The sequence below is a fragment of the Taurulus bubalis genome, assembly GCF_910589615.1.
Source record: "Taurulus bubalis genome assembly, chromosome: 3".
NCBI classification, from domain to species: Eukaryota; Metazoa; Chordata; class Actinopteri; order Perciformes; family Cottidae; genus Taurulus; species Taurulus bubalis.
The window spans coordinates 29106422-29125802 of NC_136591.1; the positions used below are offsets into that span (position 1 = coordinate 29106422).

Here is a 19381-nt window from a genome sequence, read left to right on the forward strand (position 1 = left end):
TGTAAAGTTGCACGGTATATAGATACTAAAAAGGTAGCGCGGTGCCCGCACGTTAAAAACGATTATTAAAATAGCGCGGATCACAGCACACTCGCTGCTCTGCTCTCTGTTGTCCGCCTGCATGCAGAGCGGGGCTCGAGGGGGCGGGGCTTTCAGCGCTCACACACACACACACAGGGCGCGCACACAGAGATCGCTGGAGACACGAGCACGAGCTTTGGAACGCCCGTCCTCGGCTTGATGGAATAAATCTCTCCCAGTTGATATTAATGATGACGTGTAGTCCAGTAAAGCAGCAGTTTTAGGATCCAACAGTTTCTGAGTTCTGTTGCACACGGTCCCATCAGGCCACCTGATGCTTGTGTCTGTTCTCTTTTAAATATATATTGTTTATAGTTTGAAGTTAAAAGGTTTGAAGCTGTAGTTTGAAGCGTGTTTTGTATGTACTTATTTATTTATATCTATAGTATACTTTAAACAGTTAATAATATTGTTCAATTTGAAGAAAAAAAAAAGGCAATAAAAAAGTATCGGTTTAGGCACCGGTATCGGAAAAAAACCCCAAACGATACCCATCCCTAGCTCTGAGTGACAGGTCGCTTGCTGCGAGCAGTCTGCTGTGATGCATCACACAGGCCTCGGCTCCAAATCCACCTTTTTGCACAATGTACAATGCATGAGTTGTGCTGTGTCGTCACTGCCAAGATGGTGATGGCCGGAGCCACGGACTTTTTGAGCTTTACAACCGCTCTTCATGTCTTTGAGAATACGTCCATTTTTTGTAATACTGTCTATGTATAAATGCATATGTACATTTTTGTGGTTTTACATGTGGTTATGTTACGATCTAGTCCAGTATTTGTGCTAAACTAACCATCTCCTTGTCGCTTACTGTGCAGACATGAGATTGGTACTGTTCACCTCATCTTGGTCTCTGCAAAAAAAGGAAAAGAGAATAGGCACGTTTTCCAAAATCTCAACCAATTCCTTCCAGGTGCAGTCAAAGTGCTATATCTGTCTTAGAGGTTAAAACACGTGTGTTTCCCTGCCAGTGATGTGCCAATCACTGAAGGTTTGAAGCCAGCATGCAGGTCCAATGTGATGACACTCAGCTTTACACGAGTGGGAAGAAATGTGAGCCCTACCATGTGTTGTGTTAATATCAGGCCACAGGCATCATGGTACTCTTTCCTTTCCGGTTCCAGTTTGGTATTCAGTCGACTTTGAATGTTGAATCCTTTGAGTTTTGATACTTTGGAAATTTGGCATTAAGACAAATGGTGCGTTAACAAGTCAGCTCGGTGCAACTACACTCCGATATTGAGTTCACCCAGAGCAGCAGTCAGTGGTCTGACCTGTAGAGTTCAGTTGCATAAGTACTTCGTCAACTGTCAACACCACTGGAACATTTTCACGAGGTGTGAGGCGCAGTGTGAATATTTTTGGCTGTGCCTTACTGCGAGTTGTCTCTATGCTCCACCATTTTATGGGCAATGCCTTTTCAGTTGCATAATACTGCTCAACAAGAAACTCTGCGCCCTAATGCTTCTCACCCCGACTCCTCTCCTTTTGCTGTTTTTAAAATACACTCCAGAGCACTGAGGCTCAAGTGTGTTGTGTGTTTTAGGGCTGCAACAAACAATTATTTTTAAATGATTTGATATTTTAATTTTGTTGACCGTGAAAATAGTGAAAAGCCGCCACAAGAGCCAAATATGTACTCTGTTTTTTCAGCTCAAAACTCAGATCTTCAGTTTATTCTCATATGCGAACAAAATGCAGCAAGTTCACACATGTGAGAAGCTGGAACCAACAGGTGTTGTGCATTTTTGCTTGAAAAAATTACTTTCATGATTTCCCAATCATCAAAAATGTGACTATTTAATTCATGTCAAATCAATTAATTTACCAATTGTTGTAGTGTTTTAGCACCGTATTAATACTTGTGTGTATTTGAGTGTCACTAGCTTTTTAAAAGTATATTGAGAACTGCTTAACAAGAGGGGACTTCACATTACATTTAACAGCTCTGTTCTGGTGGAGATGAGGAACGGCATGAATGAAAAGTTAAACAAAGAATTAAAAAGAACTAATAAAAGATCTGAATTCATTAACACAAGACATGAAGCCATTATTTAACACCTCAATGTCAACAAGTGTCATGGATGGCATCTTTATTTGCGTAACCCTACAGCCGGGGTAACTGCTTTTTGAGGAGTTGTAAATCAGACCTGCAGTGCTGGTTTACTTTACTGGGTCCTTTTGCCACCATTAGAGAAAGTCCTGTGTCTGCAGCGATGTGCTGCTGTTGGGATGCAACAGAACATCACTGTACAGTGTGTCACTGCATTTCTGGACAGCTGCCAAATGCTGTTTATAGCTTCGCTGGGGTCAAGTTTGACAGCTCTAATAACCCTGAACACACTCACCGTCTAATCCATAAAAGGCTTTACAATCAAAGCCGAGAACGACTGGGCTTGCCTCCGTCTGGCAAAATCCATCGGTGTATTGTGCAGAGGTGTCAAGTAACGAAGTACAGATACTTCGTTACCTTACTTAAGTAGAAATTTTGGGTATCTATACTTTACTGGAGTATTTATTTTTCAGACGACTTTTTACTTCTACTCCTTACATTTTCACGCAAATATCTGTACTTTCTACTCCCGACATTTTAAAAATAGCCTCGTTACTATTTCATTTTGGTTTGTTTTCACTCCGACTTGTCATCGTTCAAAAACACACACACAAAAAAACTCTCCGCCCCGTTGCCCACAGATACGTGCGTGCGCACACAGGTGAGCGCTGAGCACACACAGCAGCGGACAGAGAGCGTCGAAAAATATGTCGCGTGAAAAGTAGACCGCTATATCTGCGTTTTAAACGCTCCCAGGGTGAAGATGCAACAGCAGCTCTCATGTGAGGAGCAACCGGAGCAGCTCTCTGAACCCGGAGCAGCTCTCTGAACTGTCATTGCAGCCACTAATACTGATACAACCTGATGGTTCACATATCTGCACTCATTCTGTTTTGTTTGGCAATTTTTTTTTAACGCTTATTGTTTTCCACAATGAGCTATTTAGTAGTAACTAATTATGAGTATTTTTTTGCACAGATAGAACTTACACAAAACATTGTCTGATGGGGCAATCTGATTTACTTGAAAGTGATTGCAATTTTCTTTATTCTGTTATTTATAAAAGCACAGATGAGTCACACAATTATGTTATTTACAGAAAAAGTTTGAGAACCACAGCTTTAAGTGTTTGTGCCGCCGCCGCCTATTTTGCACTATTACAATACTTATAGGCAACTAGTTATCATGTCTTCCGCTCCATGAAACGCATGTTAATGCTCAGTAGTACACATATGGTACTTTAATGTATTTGCATTGTAATAAAATGTGATCATTTTAAATGGGCATATATGCAGCTGAAACGGGTAGCCTAGTGCATCCCACATTTTTCAACATAACATTTTAAAACATTATAGTCATTATGGCCTTTATAAAAATTATTGTTTTGGAGGGAGGTGGGGTAGTGCACTATAGGCCCCTGAGACGCGGCTTTGTCCTTAATGGAAAAAAAAACATTCCCCTTACATTACTTTTACTTTTATACTTTTAAGTAGTTTTTAAACCAGTACTTTTACTTAAGTAAAAAGCTTGAGTTGATACTTTTACAGAAGTATTTTTAAACCCTAGTATCTATACTTCTACTTGAGTAATGAATGTGAATACTTTTGTCACCTCTGGTATTGTGTCTGTTTGTCCAGCGGCTAAGTTAGATATGTAACAGTGTGCAATAAACCAGCAATTTAGGACATTTATGGGAATTTTTATTTTTTCTTTAATTCCATCCATTGATGATTTGAACTGTTTCGAGATGTTCAAAACAAAAAGTTGCTTAAATAATGCCTTAATACATTTCACCAGTTTACAATTCCTGCAGTTCTGCACAAGCAAGTCATACCACCTCGGGGACAGGTTGCAGCCGCTGTCCTCTCCCGTCCCATCTGTAACCTGTTTGCATAGATCGCTACACTTCTTTTGTGCGTATGAGCAGTGACTCAGTGTCATGTCTTTTCTGTGGTTGCAGATGCCCCCTCCACAGAGCAGCAGGAGCTGTTCACGCAGAAGCTCCAGCAGTGCTGCATGCTCTTCGACTTCCTGGACTCGGTGATGGACCTGAAGAGCAAGGAGATCAAGAGGGCCACGCTCAACGAGCTTGTGGACTATGTTTCCACCAACAGAGGGGTGCTGGTGGAATCTACATACCCAGAGATCACTAATATGGTGAGCATTGATTTAAATGGGGCTTTACGTTTCTGTGGACTTTTTAGATTTAGAAAACCAGTAGTTAATTTCTCACTATACTGCTTCCATTTAAGCACTAAATCCACAGGATGAATATTCTGGCTGCAATTAGAAGTTTTGTTTGTCTGTTTCTTTCCTCCTCTTTCCCTCGCCCACGCAGCACCCACTAAATACAATTCATGCAAAGTTTATAAGTCTGACACTGTTTTTTTTAATTCTTTTTTCTTCGTTTTCTCTTAAAAACAGGTTTGATTATGAGAAGAATAGCTGCTATCTTTCAACACTGTCTTCTACTAGCAGTTGCTGCTGTTGAAAGCGTATATGATGACACACGCATGAACCAGTATGAAGGAAAATACTGCTAACCTTGATTATGTTTGCCAGAGGTTTGAGGTTGAGTCACACTAACAGTCATATTCACTCTGTGAAATTAATCCACTGACTACGATTTAGACCAACTTCTAACCTCATTTAAAACCTAAATAGCATACAGTAAGCTAAAGGCAGTCACGCAACAAACCCCATATACAATTATCTTTGTGGAACATTTTTCACTCTTCTTTTTTTTTTTTACTCTCCTGAATCCAAACCCCAAGAAGCAGGGATTTTCTATGGGGCAGTTTTGTTAATGCAGGTCACATGACATCATCAATCCCAGAGATTTGTCCACCATACACATGTATAATAACTGTCTAACAGCTGTTATATGTATTTATATACATAATTTCGGTCTGTTGGACCTTTATCATCGATTCACCTTCAGGTGCAGAGATTCTTTTCAAGTTTTCGAGGACAAGAAAGTCCCTTATTGAACATTGGCATGTGAAATTAACATTTTAGTGCTTAGTAATTATATGCAGTAATATTTTACTAACGTATTATCTGGATGTATAAAGTATTTCCATGAGTGCATTCACTCAAAGTAAGTCAGAGTGCAGGATCAGGTTAACGGTGATTAACACTTTGGCTGCTGCAGGAATCTGATTACGCAATAGTCTGTTTGAAAACCAACCCCCTGCAAAGTATCTGAGGCCAGCATAGTGTAGACCTGTGTTCATGAAGCAGGTGCCCTGAGCAGCCTAGTTTCCTCCTACAGTACAACAATGACTCATGTGCAACATTTACAGCGCTGTCAGTTCTGCAGTGATTCACTCCACACTGCAGATTATCATGATGGACACGAATGAGCACAGCCGAGTCAATTAGTTTTCAGATTATTATTGGACTGCAGGCGGTAATCCAGGTCATACCTTGCAACTATTGATTTAGAATTCAGTTCGTCTCTCACTATTGTCTTTAAAAGTATTTTTCAGGTTTGGATAATTACTTTGTTTAGGCAGTAGATATGAAATAAGTTGCTCAATGAAAAAGACTGGCAGAGCTGGCAGTCTTTGAAAGTTGTTGAAAATATGTTCTTGCACTAAATGACTGCAGAACAATGCAATTTGAACCATTTCTCCCAAAGGGGTTGAAGACAGACAGGGTGACCTGTTTTTATTTTTGTTATTTTTGCTTTCTTTGCCTTTTCATTGGATAGTGAGTGAGAGAGTGGAGAGAGAGAGAGAGAGTTCCTGCTTTAAACACATTAATCAGACATTTTTACCCAACATATATATTGGTTGGAGAGTGATGAATTAATAAGGTTTATTCACATTAGGCATTATTCCTGCACATTTTCTCAAAGTATTTAGTTTGCTCTGGATAATAGAAATCACCAGAGTGACGTGACGTTTAAGTGCAAAGTCTAAGTAGTAGTTTCCACCAAATTACCAACAGTACAGGACTGTTGTGCAGCTGTCATGTGCTAAATAATATTTCCTGGATTTATTTGTCTTGTGTGGTTCAGATGTCTATTTACAGTAATTGAGAACTAGGCCATTTCCAATAAAATAATAATCATGAACAGTGCTTCAGTTGTAATCAAAAATGCAAAAAGAAATGCAGGTACTGCCGCCACACTTTGCCAAACATTAGTGTCAGGGAGGCAATGCAACATGGAATAGGAAGGTAAATAAAAAGTTGACATGCGTCAGCCATCTAACATTTAATGTCAATGTTTAAACTGCTGTAACATCTGTGTTGAAGGTACAGTATTTATTGGCAACATGCTGCACACTGTTATTGTACCGTTCCGACCCTTAAAGCAACCAAAACACACAGCAAAGACATCATTTAGATTTCAAATGATGAGTTATGGCTGCTGAGAACACTAGAATTAAACTAAACACCATCTCTCTACCTTCACTTTGTCAGGCGTTGGTAAAGCTGTTAATCTCTACAAACAAGCACAGCAAACAAATACAGCTCAAATAAACAGAAGCAACGCTAAATATATTATTATTTTCAAACTGGGTCTTATTTTTCGAGTTTAACCATCATGGATTTTTTCTAATCTAAACATTTGACCTTGTGGTAATTACTGGATGGATATATTGGATTCTGTGTCGTGTCTGAAACATGGCATGGTTAACTTTTCACTTTTTACTAACCAGAAGCAGTTATTTTTAAAAGTCTGACTTTATTTTTTTCCATTATTATCAATTATGTTCAATTGTTGTTAATTTAAGTCAAATATGCTTTGACCGGCAACAATTATACTTTTTCATTCATGCTTTGGCAGAAAAACAGGCAGGAAAGTGCACAACTGCAAGTGTGTGAGAAACGGGTCGTCAACTGGATAATGAGCTACTTAACGTGGACTATCTTGGTTGCACATTGCGCATCAGTGTTCTCTTGGGTTCCCACACTAGCAGGTTCACAAGGCTCGAGTAGCTTAAATGAAGGACTTTTGCCGGTGCACAGTTATCGTCAGTGGTCCTTCTTAGTGGTAATGTAATTTATCTGTTAGGGTCGAGCTCAAGAGAAACCCAGTCCCGGACTACAGACAGTGTTCTGAATGAGGTTAAGCAAATAGCAGCTGCACTCAGAAGGCTGGGTTGATAATAGCTCTCCCGGATACTCCATGCTTGGCATCACATTATAATGAAGAGCTGAGGGTTTAAAGTGCTGTCCATTATTCCTCTGCAGCGAGGACCGCTTTGATCACGGAGGTTGTCGGGAGTACAAACAGCCAGGTTTCTCATCTATGTGAAAGGAGCTTTTGCCTTATTTGCCAATTCTATAATTAGTGCTTATTATAGAAAATCTCATCTCTCAGACAGTTTTGTTTGTATTCTATCTTATCTGTGCCAGATATGAGTAAATAGCCAGCAGGTTAGTTGAAAAGAGCATCTTTGAGCTATAATTCCCCTTTTTTATTTGCTTGAATTTCCTTTTTGCTAATGCTGCATTCAATGCTTACGCGTTCTCTGTCTCTCTCTCTCTGCGTTGCTAGGTGTTGGGTGCTATTGTCACCCTGAGTTTGACCCCATCAGAGCTACAGCCTTCTTGTCATCAACATGTGCACACTGCCTTCACTGGCAGCGAGTCACTTAGAAACAGCCTTTTTTTGGATCCTCCTACGTTAGTTTTACACACAAGTCCCAGTTTCCTTTTTTTCGTCCTCACACACTACCCATGTTTGCTATCCTCCCACAATATTTTCTCTTGTTTTGTCCAACTGTATTTATTTTTTGAAGTGACTGGGGGAATTAAAAATGTTGAATGTTTGTGTTGTGAATGTAACTCATTAGATATGTGCATCTTTGACTCCTGACAGAACCTAGATATAAAAAGTATTATAACTGTAGTAATTTATATATTATACTACAGTTCCCAGTGTATAGGCATAGACCGTATGTAAAAAGTGGACGCAGTCATCGTGACGCCACCCATTGGTTTGTTGAATGCCATTTTGAAGCATTGAGTTTGGCGATTTGGTCGTCCCGCAATGTCCCGCCTGGCAACCAAGTCTGTGAGTCATCTGATTCAACTCAGCCAATGATTAGCCTCACACCAGGGAAAGCTACGTGATATGCCACGGAGAGCTTACTCACTGATTTATTTATCTGCCCCATTATCAGCATCTGCATACAGATGCTTATATAAAATAACTATGTGCCATTACTGTGGTCAAAAAGGCTGTATAGTCACGCACCAGGTGAAAGTTGTTATGATATATCTAGAGAAAAGACAATTTCAATGTATGTAATTTTTATATCACAAGAGAGACGAGAGGCTTGTTCTATTTCCTGCAAAACCTTCAGTACCCGTGTCAGGAACCTTGACTTAACCCGCAGATTAATACAGTAGACGTAGGCCAGTCACAGAGATATGACGCAACTGGAGCCAACAGGTGAGCACAGTCTTTGGAGTAAGAGGCTGCTATAGTGAAGGAAACCATAATCTGCTTACATTAATTAGTGATACATGAATCGTTTAAAGGTTCTCTATATATGATATGCATAGCATTGATATCTCCCTACTGCCCTCACGCTGCAGTACTGCTGATAACGCCGTCTCAACCACGGCGTCGCCACAGACGCGTAGTGTCCATCCTCAGGTAAACAAGGTTAGCTCGGACTGCATTGTTACCTTTGTTTGCACTGTCAGCACCGTTAGCTGCTTGGCACCGGCTCAGCTATGTGGAGGCTATAGATATTCTCTGAATTCCATATTGATGACCTTCAAGGGAATTTATTTTAAGCTAAAAGGCCAAAATGTGAAACCCAGGAAGTATATTGTTTGTTTAGTTACAGAAAGTCTGACCTCTTATTGTTTTAGAGGTTGGAGTTGATGCTTATTCAACTATTCACAATAGTTGTGCAGAAGAAAATGAAAATAAATAAGAAAAGGAAAATCCTACATTTTGTGTCAATCGCCGTCGTTAAAGCTGCAATCCAGGACTTCAGACGTCCGCTGCAATGCTTGTAATTCGTTATCCATGTTGAAACAAATCACCGGTTGTTTGTTTTCTTCCGGAAAGGGGTGGTGTGATAGGAGCGTGACAAATTAAGAAAACAAACTCCTTCGTTTTTCGGTCCTCTAAAATTCCGGAGTAATGTGGACAATCAGTGTAAACGTAGCGAAGAGTAGACATTTAAAAATAGAGTTTGACAGGACTACCCATCATGCAGTTCGGCCGTGTACTTTTATAAATGTGAAACTATGACTGAACTTTGTACCCCTGACATATAAGTAGCTCCATCCCCTGCGCCCTGAGTTAAAGCTGTGAATATTGAATGTTTCTGCCTGCTGAAGAGTGACAACAGTCGTGACGGCAATGCACCACCGGTATGACGGTGTACCGGTTGAACCGGTATACCGCACAGCCCTACTTATGTGTGCAACTTTATTGCAAAGTTGTCAAAAGTGCTTCTCCCTGCAGACAGACATGCATTCCACCGTGTAAAAAGCACGCTGGCAGTCAACAGCATCTCTTACTGTTTGGCTAAAGAATGGACGAGATGCTGGATGTTGGACTGTTTGTACAATTGTTGTGTCCAGATGGTGTTTTCATCAGCCCAGAAACAGCTGCACTTACACTGTCAGACCTCACTAAAATAACAGGAAGGACACAAGCAGGCAAATAACAGCTCGGCACAACAGCGTGTTCAGAGATGTCCTTCAGCTCGCCACAGTTCATTCAGCCTTGAAGGGCTACAGCAGCACAAGACCATGAGGGTACCAGTCCTTTCTGCTCATGCCAAGATCAGACTAAAACCCAAACTAGATCATGTGTGCCCCTTGGAATAGTATAGGATTTTACATTTGCGTAAGAGCTGCAGTCAAGTTAAGTTGTAAAATTGGCAGTCAGTGTGATACTATCAAGTCAGTATTAATAAAAATAAATGTATCCAGCAATTTTAAATCACTTTCTTGAACAATCCAGATTACTTAGGAAGCAAAACTGTGACCAAGGTAAAACTTGGCAGGTGTGCTTCATGAAGTGGCCCCTTAGTGTATGTAAATTACAAAAAAACATTACATAACTGTATTATGATGACAATAATCTTACTGTATAGAAAAATGATTTTCCAGCTCCCCAATGCTGTGTGCGCCTCTCTCAAATGTACTCTTTGCTAAAAAATAACCAGTTGGGGTAGAGGTGGCGCTGCTATTTCAACAATGATAGTCTTTGGTACAGATTTTAAAATGTCATGCTACTGATCATAACTATAGCTAGATTGCTCAAAAGGTGGATGCCAGTGTCTGTTTCCTTGTCTGAGTTATTTGGCTTACAGGGCAAATTAACTGTAGCCAAATGTATTCAAGGTTTGTCACGCTATGAGAACACTGTCTTACTCATTCACTCTACACAACATGGTGTATGTGTGTTTAAAAAAAAAATATATTTTAAAGTAAGGAGGGGAGTGTGGTGAGCAATATTACAGAGGCAGTTTTTGAATCGAGCTACAACCAGCTTGTAAGTGATGCTTTATAGGCATTGAGCCGATGCATATTATATTATATCCTATTAGATTTTCACTATTCTACCCATCAAGTCTCTGAATGTTTAAGTAAGGAATACTTCCTCCTCCCATACTCGCTTGGGATGTTAAAATAATGTGTGTGTTTTTTTTTTATTGTTAATAAGCCTTTATTGATCATTTGTATTTCTCCTCCCCTCCAGATTTGCACCAATATATTCCGGACTCTTCCACCAAGTGACAACCCAGATTTTGACCCAGAGGAGGATGAACCCACTCTCGAGGCTTCCTGGCCTCACGTTCAAGTAAGAGCCATTTGTCCTCATCACCCTTTTGATCACATCGTTGTGTGTTGTAGGTTGAAGGTATTTCTATTTATTTTTTGTGCCTCTGCGCCGTCGACAGCCTTGGCTTGAGGCATTATGTTTCGGGTTGTCCATCCGTCTGGTAAATTATTGTGTATGCAATATCTGGAAAATTACTCCGTGTGCAAATGTCTTAAAATTTGACACAAATCAAAGATGAACTGATAAGAATTTGGTGGTCGAAGGTCAATGTGTTTGGGCCGTAATTCAAGAATTGATTGGTTAATTCTGACAATTTCACACAAATGTCTAATTGGGAGAAATGATGAAATGATGAAGTGATTACATTTTGAACAGACATGCATGTAAACTGCAATTTGAGTGCTTGGCGGAGGCAAACGACTGCGACGCGGTGACTCTAGTTCCTTTTTTCTTTATTTTCCAGCTGGTCTACGAGTTTCTGCTGCGCTTTCTGGAGAATCCAGACTTCCAGCCCAGCATTGCGAAGCGTCACATCGATCAGAAATTTGTTCTGCAGGTAGGAGTCTTTTTTTTTTTTTTAAACATTTTTAAAAGAGCTTTTCAGGATGATTGTGTAAACGTGAACCTATTTTATTAAAATAAGACAATGTTTTCAGTTACAGTCATTATTCTATATTTCTTAATAGAAGATTACATTAGCGTTACAATATTACCAATAGTTTGTGTAATTCCAAATTCATCAGGGCTTGGTTAGCAGTCGGAGAACTCTCAGGTCACAGCAGTAACAGTGTTTATAAAGTACCAACAACAAAACACATTTCAAGAAGACTTTGTCCGATGAAAATGTATTATCAATAACTATTCCTATTTTTTTGTTTGTTATTTAGATATCAGACTGTTGAGTTGGTAGTTTTGTGACAGTATTACGACTGCAACTACAGATTATTTTCATTATCTATCAATCGACAGATTAATTTCTCAAACCATTCATTATTTAGAATAAAACATGTCAGCAATTTGGGAGAATTCCTGACATTTTGCTGTTAATAGACTCTATTGTGACATCTTTAAATGTCCTGTTTTGCCTGACCAACAGTCCAAAACCCAAATATAATGAGTTTACTATCTATCATAGAAGTATATTCACATTTAGAAGTTACAACCATTGAGTTTTTGGCATTTTATTTGGGGAATGACTTGCTCCTGACAGTTCTCATTGGCTGTTGCAGATGGTGGTTCAAATTACTAGAATTTCTAATGTGGTCAATAACTGTAATTAGCAACACAATGTGAAGTGTTTTGGGACTGGGCAGTGTTATTAGTTGGATGAGTCAAACCATTAATGAGCTGTAGCTCGGCTACATCCGCCTTGGCTCAGTACCACCTCCTCCAGGAGTGCCTCACTTCTTATGAAGTAGCAGCTAACGGAGGACCACAGGGCCAGGAATGTTCGCCGGGCCACATCTGAGGTGCCTGGACCAACTTTCCATGATGTGAATGTGTCGTGAGGCAGCTTTCAATAGCTGCCGGTTGTTTACTCTTCAGGTTGAGAAAAGGAGGACTGTGGTTGGAAAGATGGGAACAAGCAGGCATTGGTATTGAGGTTTGGGTAGCAATAAAAGCAGGGAAAGACGGCCCGTGGTCTGGATTAACTTCAGTTATCATAATACACACAGCGCAGGAACAGGTCTTCCAATATTCTGAGATGTTCACATACACCAAAGAGATCAAAGCACAAGAGCAGCCATGACGTTCAGTGGTCAAAAAGAACACGTGGTGATCAAAAGGATGAGGTATCAGGGCATCCATACAAAGCCACAAAGAGGGAGGATCCTTGTTAGGGTTACCTGGGTATACCATACATTATTTAAGTCTTAGTCCCAAGATACTTCACACCTAAACTAATGCAATACAAACTAAGACAACCCCTGGAGCTCATTAATGGTATTTTACTTTTGTACTAGACCTTTGTTTATGTGTTTGTTATGGTTATTGTATTATTGTCTTGGAGCAAGTTGACGTCAACTGCAAATCCAATGATTCTTGTCCTACAACATCCCGAAGTAGCAAAAACCATTATACTTGATAGACTCTGTGTCATATCCTTTCAAGCGGCTCCTAAGGATCCAGATCACCACTGGTTTCCTACCTCACTCGCTACTTAATTAGTAGTTAATTAGTTTTTCTCATAATATGACAGCAGGTGAGTGAATATGAAGTGAGACAGCTACAAACCGTGTGGTAGCTTTGTCCTGCTATATGTTGAAAAGGCAGCCAGGTACACACATTTGTATCATACATTTGCTTCACAACTAACTGCATGTGTGGTTAAAATAATCACATTCAAGCATGTCTTTGGTGTGTTTTTAGGTTGATTTCAAGTGTGAGCGTGGTGATTAGTCAGTTTTATTTATATAGCCCAATATCACACATTTTCCTCAGGGGGTTTTACAATCTGTACAACAATCTGTCCTTCGACAACCTTCAACAACAATCTGTCCTTCGACAACCTTCAACAACAATCTGTCCTTCGACAACCTTCAACAACCTTTTAACAGGCAAAGAATTGAAAGAACCTCAGGAAGAGCAACTGAGGGGGAATCTCACTTCCAGGACGAACAGCTGTTGTGTCCAGATTAAGCAACATAATAAAATTACAACATAAGACGGTCTATATGAAATAAATGATGTATATAATGTGAGCATATATTAAGAAGAAGGACCCAGGAGGATGTCAAGCAGCTTCTAGGTTTCGTCAAACAGATGGAGCCTGAACCAGGCGACCTGCTCTCCACCTTGTAACCTGGAGAGAGAACAGGCTCTACAAACACAAGAAGCAATCTCAATCAAGAAGGGTGTGGGAAGACATTTAATCACAAAATGAAGTAAAATCGTATGACTGTCAATTTCGCACTAAATTATTTTTGATTTTATTCTGCTAGCACAGTTGCTAAGAAGTTAATTCCGTTCAGATGAACCTAAGGCTGAAACATGTGACATCGCCCAGCAAGCGTCAGATGGAGCCTGAGGTTTTATACGGAAATAGAAAAACTGCTGTTGGATGTTATTATTAACATTACTTATGCATATCCCCTTTTTTTGTTGCTCTTGTCTGTTTTTGAAGTCTTAATCTCAGTCATGTTTGGTGGACAGATGGGCTTTTAGTCGGGGAGTTTCTCATTTAATTTTAGTAATGACCTGGTTACCTCACAGTGGATTATCTTCCTCTCACAACTATGAAAAGAACAGAGATGGACTGTTTATATGTGATTACCAAGAGTTTATTTTTCAACCATGGAGGAGAATCGTGCTCTTCTTGATATCTTAGTTTTTTTCCTAAATATTGAGATGGGAATATGCCTCTCTGATTGTGTCCAACTACAGATGGACACAACATGCAGCAGAGTAATGATTTGTTTTTCTTCACCCACTGAGTTACTCTGGGACATGTACTGGTCCCAGTGTGACCTTTTGTGATTGGTTATTGAAGTTACCTCAGGCTTTTCTTTCATAATAAAGTCAGGTCCAATGTCTGTATCCCATTGTGTCCTTATCTATCAACTTTAGTTCAACGTCATATCTTCTGTCTGGTCAGTAAGGATTCACGTTTGACCAAAACATTAGGTGTAGTGAATTATTTTTAGAAAATAATTTCTTTTTTTTTTTTCATCTACAGTATTTTCACAGTTTTCTTCCTCGCCTCTACGTAAAAGTGTTATTTTCATGAGGCAGTAGGTGTCATGCTGTTAAGGGCTAGACCATAAGATACAAAAATTAATAGATGCATCACAAGTTCCCAACGTCTAGATAGAGGGTACTGTATGCTCTCCATACAGTTTTCTTTTTACATGACCTTTGAGTCAAATTTGTGATTTTGTCCCATGTACATTAATCTGATGTAACTTGGCTGGTACTACCATTGTGATAGCAGGTGAAATAAGGTATACAACTATAGCCCGACCTTTACACAAACCATAACATGAATAAACATTTTGAATCGGTTGATAAGGTTCCCTTAAATTGTAGAGCTGGACAAAATCCCTGGAAACCTTCCCTGGAGTTGCGCAGATGTAAAAATAGACTGTCAGGTCCGTCACCAAGGTGCTGATGACATGCAAGTTAAAGATAAGTGCCTCACTGAAGCTGATGTGAGCCTGTAAACATTCCTTTTGAGCTCTGTGGCATTGGCTGCCCTCAACAGTACTATAATAATGACCCATCACATGTTGCTGTAAATAGCTGTTAAACACCAGCTGTTTCAAATGTAATTACAATGCAGAGCATTGAGACACACACACTGTATATTTGTTTTATAAGTTGTTGGTAGCTGGTGTGATATGACTTGATTATTGACACTCGACTGACTTTGTTCAGCCTGGTAGAGAAGGCTTCCACTGGTTCTTGGGTTCTCCGACTCTTCAATGGTAGTCTAGCGGTGGGCGATGTAGAGAGATCTATTTTCACAATAAGTAATCGCAGCACCCTGAAGTATCAATATCAAGGTAGCCCACCGCATTTTAAAGTGAAGGCTTGTTATACATCAGGGAAAATGGGAACAGTATGAAACAAAACCAACATCACATTCACTTCACACTAATTAATCAGAGAAGCGCAACAGAACAAGATAAAAACCTTAACAAATCAGACTATTTACCACCAAAACCCTGCATTTGTGTTGAAATGGTACAAAACAACACATGACCAAAAGATAGCATTGTATTATCAATTCACAACAAAAAATTGTTTTGAATGAATCGGGACTGAGCACTAAGTTGGTGTGTGTTTGTCCTTTCAGCTCCTTGAGCTGTTTGACAGTGAGGACCCAAGGGAGAGGGACTTCCTGAAGACCATTCTGCATCGGATTTATGGAAAGTTCCTGGGGCTGCGTGCCTTCATCAGGAAGCAGATCAACAACATTTTCTTGCGGTGAGTGAAATGTTAAAAAAAGGCAACCAATGTGACAGGGAAACAGGTTTCATGTCCTTTCCCGCTGTCAAGGTCTTCCTTTTTCTTTTATTTCCTGTCGCTATTTTCTCTTATTGGCATTACAAAAAGAACAGATTATACCAGCCTTTTAAAACAGAGTAGGAATAAACATGTTCAGATGGAGGCGTCAAATATTCTCAACAGCAGTGAGGTGATTCTTTACAGCTCCTGTTGCTGTGTGACAATGGGCTATAGATGATTGGGGCCCTTGATGTCGTTTCCAACAGGCAAGGTGGCAAAACGACCCACTTTGACCATCTGCCACTGAGAATAAAAATAGTGCCACAGTTGTCAGAGTCTGTCTGTACATACCACGGCTGCACCACAAGAGATGGAAATGGGTTACAAGGGAGGCCAATGCTGTTTGGATCATTAAGTCGCATGAGAGCAGCTAAACGTGTCGTTTTTCCTTCTTGGTTGGATATTTAAATAAGACTTCTTATCAAGTAAAGAATTTATAGTCTTTTGATCAAGTACATACTACTGATGCCTGTGTCCTGTACAGGCTCTACCTTCATAGCAGACTTAACGCTTTCTTATCAAACTTCATAAAAAAGCTTTATACTAAGTTTTTTTTAGTCTGCATGTGTATGAATGCATACAATTGTGTTTATACAAGCCAACTCCCAAGTCAGAGTAACAATAATTGAAAGGAGCACAGTATTAGGAGCAGTCTGAATCTCTGTGTATCTCTGTGTGTGTGTGTGTGTGTGTGTGTGTGTGTGTGTGTGCGTGTGCGTGTGTGTGGGCAGGTTCATCTATGAAACCGAGCACTTCAACGGCGTGGCTGAGCTTCTAGAAATCCTGGGGAGGTGAGCAATAAAGTTTTGTCAATCATTAATATCCATGGATATCAAGGTTCATTTATTGTCATTCTACAATACAGGGTTGCACAACGAAATTCAAGGTGTGGCCCATTTATGCTACACAAGGAGAAGTAATCTATCACCATTAACTAGCTTTAACTGCAGAGTGTGTAAACAAAACGGCGAGACTTCTTCATGACACATTCAGTAGATGGTAAACACGTTAGGTTGAAAAATACTGGCTGCATTTGAAAAAGTAGAACTTTCAGCCACTGGCTTTGGGTACTTTACGTATATATTTGGTAACACTGACATTTTTTGTAAATATTTGAATCACTGTTAAAGAATGCTGGATTTGAAAAATCTGTAATGCTCAATATCAAAGAAATCTGGTCTTGTTGTCACAGCTTTACTGCAAACAGTCCATGTTGTGTGTTTGTCTTCCTGCACAGTTATCTGTCTAACACGGTGCTGCTGTTTCTGTTTCCAGTATCATCAATGGGTTTGCGTTGCCTCTGAAGGCCGAGCACAAGCAGTTCCTGATGAAGGTGCTCATCCCGTTGCATACAGCTAAAGGACTGGCCCTTTTCCATGCACAGGTAGGAGAAACTGTTTTTAATATTAATGATGTTGTTTTGTTAGAAATCACTTTGATTTAGCTGTATATCTAAAATGTGCAGCTTGTTAAGGAGTGTCTCTGCAGGATTAAGCACCGTCATCATGTCCTTTCTGGACTATAGCACCTCCTGGTGGCTTGGAAGTGAAACTGCACCGTTTCACTGATTTGTTGCTGTGTTTCAAATATATATCAACATGAACAGACTGGGGATTTATAAGAATAATAACATTTATCAGAGGTTTTAATTCTAAATACATATTTAAGAAGAGATATCCTTTCAGATGACATCAGTATTAGTCTGATGCAGTTTTGGGGAACAGTGTGTACTTTTACTCTTTTCTTTTGTGTCCCTCAGCTGGCCTACTGTGTGGTCCAGTTCCTGGAGAAAGATCCTACACTCACCGAACCGGTACTTATTTTTATCATTCCTCCCACTCAAAGCACAAAGCCTTGAGCACTAAATGAGTCTACACTGCAGAAAAATGTGCCAGCAACCACCCACTCAAGCATGCTGTTTTATTTCTTTTTCATTCCTGAGACATTTTCATGAGATTTTCTGCTATCTTTTCTGTGCAGGTGATCCGCGGGCTGCTGAAGTTTTGGCCAAAAACCTGCAGCCAGAAAGAGGTAATCCGCATGTCTAGAAATACACTAAACGCATGCGTCAACCAGATCATCGGTTTGCTTCACGTTCTGCAACTTGTGTCTAATTAGGTGATGTTTCTGGGTGAAATTGAGGAGATTCTGGATGTCATTGAGCCAACACAATTCAAGAAAATCCAGGAGCCGCTGTTCAAGCAGATCTCTAAATGTGTGGCCAACCCACACTTCCAGGTACTCTCATGACACAAACTCAATCTCCGACCTTTGTCGTATATACTGACAGTTGTTTCTGTTACTTAGTGTGATGGGAGGCTGATTAACAGAAACGTCTCTCTCTGTAATGAAATACAGTTCAACAGCACCTCAAACTGCATCCTTCAATCAGAGAGTTCGAAGATTGCTGCTGTGACTTTAAAGAGACTCTGGCACTTATTCAGACCTGACATGGGAAATTGCCATCATGTTTATGTTTGACAGGCGTGTTTGTTCTCTCCTTCATCTGAACTTTCATTTTCTGCTGAGTTAACTTCAATGATTGAAAAGAAAAGGGGTCATTAAGCAGCACAAACACCATCCGACTGCAGCCGTTGTTCATTTTTTTTCTTGTCTTGGCAGGTGGCGGAGCGAGCGCTGTACTTCTGGAATAACGAGTACATTCTCAGCCTCATCGAGGAAAACATTGACAAGGTCCTTCCCATCATGTTTGGTAGCCTGTACAGAATCTCCAAAGAGCACTGGAACCCGTAAGTACCGCAATCAGTGACGCATACTAACACTGAATCTGTGAACTATCTGGTTCTATACACAAGAAGGAACATTAACGCGCACAAACTTGCTGTAATGTTGCCTGTATGTGTTGTTCTTAACATTATGTTTACACATTACAGACAGACATGTAGGCGCCGCCATGGCGACACACTGTCTCGCATGTCGTTTACTATTGTGCTCGGTCATAAAAGCCATAAAACCGTTGCATACATTTTCTGTATTACTCACGAATAACTGATTTTCATTGAACTAGTATGTCTCCTTAATTATTGTATAGGTAGAGTTCATATTAATGAAAGATAAAAACAAAGCAATAACACATATAAAGTTAAAATTACTCCCTGGACTATGAGATGAAAACATTAATACGAAAAATAATAACTCCAATACGTTCATCCAATTCCCAAATCAGTGATCGTGATTTCATCCACTTACTTCAAAAGTGTCTCTGAAATATAGATTAAGTTACTGACCTAAATGTATCAAGCTTTCTTTGTGAAATAACATATTTTCAAAAGCAAGGCCAGTTACAAGTAGTTACATATATATTTTGTAAAATTACTGTTGTGTGGTCGTACACATTTTATTTAAAAGATTGTTTTTCTTTCATGACAAAAAAGTAATATGATTTTTCCACTCAAACCTGGTGGTGTACAGTCATGCAGAGAGATTTGGTTTAATAAACCCGAATT

At 39.8% G+C, this 19381-nt stretch overlaps 1 protein-coding gene across 1 annotated transcript in view; it reads left to right on the forward strand.

Moving 5' to 3' along the window:
• The window catches only part of ppp2r5a (protein phosphatase 2, regulatory subunit B', alpha isoform), a 35984-nt gene that overhangs the window by 13721 nt on the left and 2882 nt on the right, over window positions 1–19381 (forward strand). The window contains exons 2-11 of the mRNA XM_079216030.1: window positions 4095–4291; window positions 10824–10925; window positions 11371–11463; window positions 15703–15833; window positions 16646–16705; window positions 17190–17298; window positions 17674–17727; window positions 17895–17945; window positions 18033–18152; window positions 18537–18664. Coding sequence (XP_079072156.1) covers window positions 4095–4291; window positions 10824–10925; window positions 11371–11463; window positions 15703–15833; window positions 16646–16705; window positions 17190–17298; window positions 17674–17727; window positions 17895–17945; window positions 18033–18152; window positions 18537–18664 — 1045 coding nt within the window. The remainder of the gene's footprint in view (window positions 1–4094; window positions 4292–10823; window positions 10926–11370; window positions 11464–15702; window positions 15834–16645; window positions 16706–17189; window positions 17299–17673; window positions 17728–17894; window positions 17946–18032; window positions 18153–18536; window positions 18665–19381) is intronic.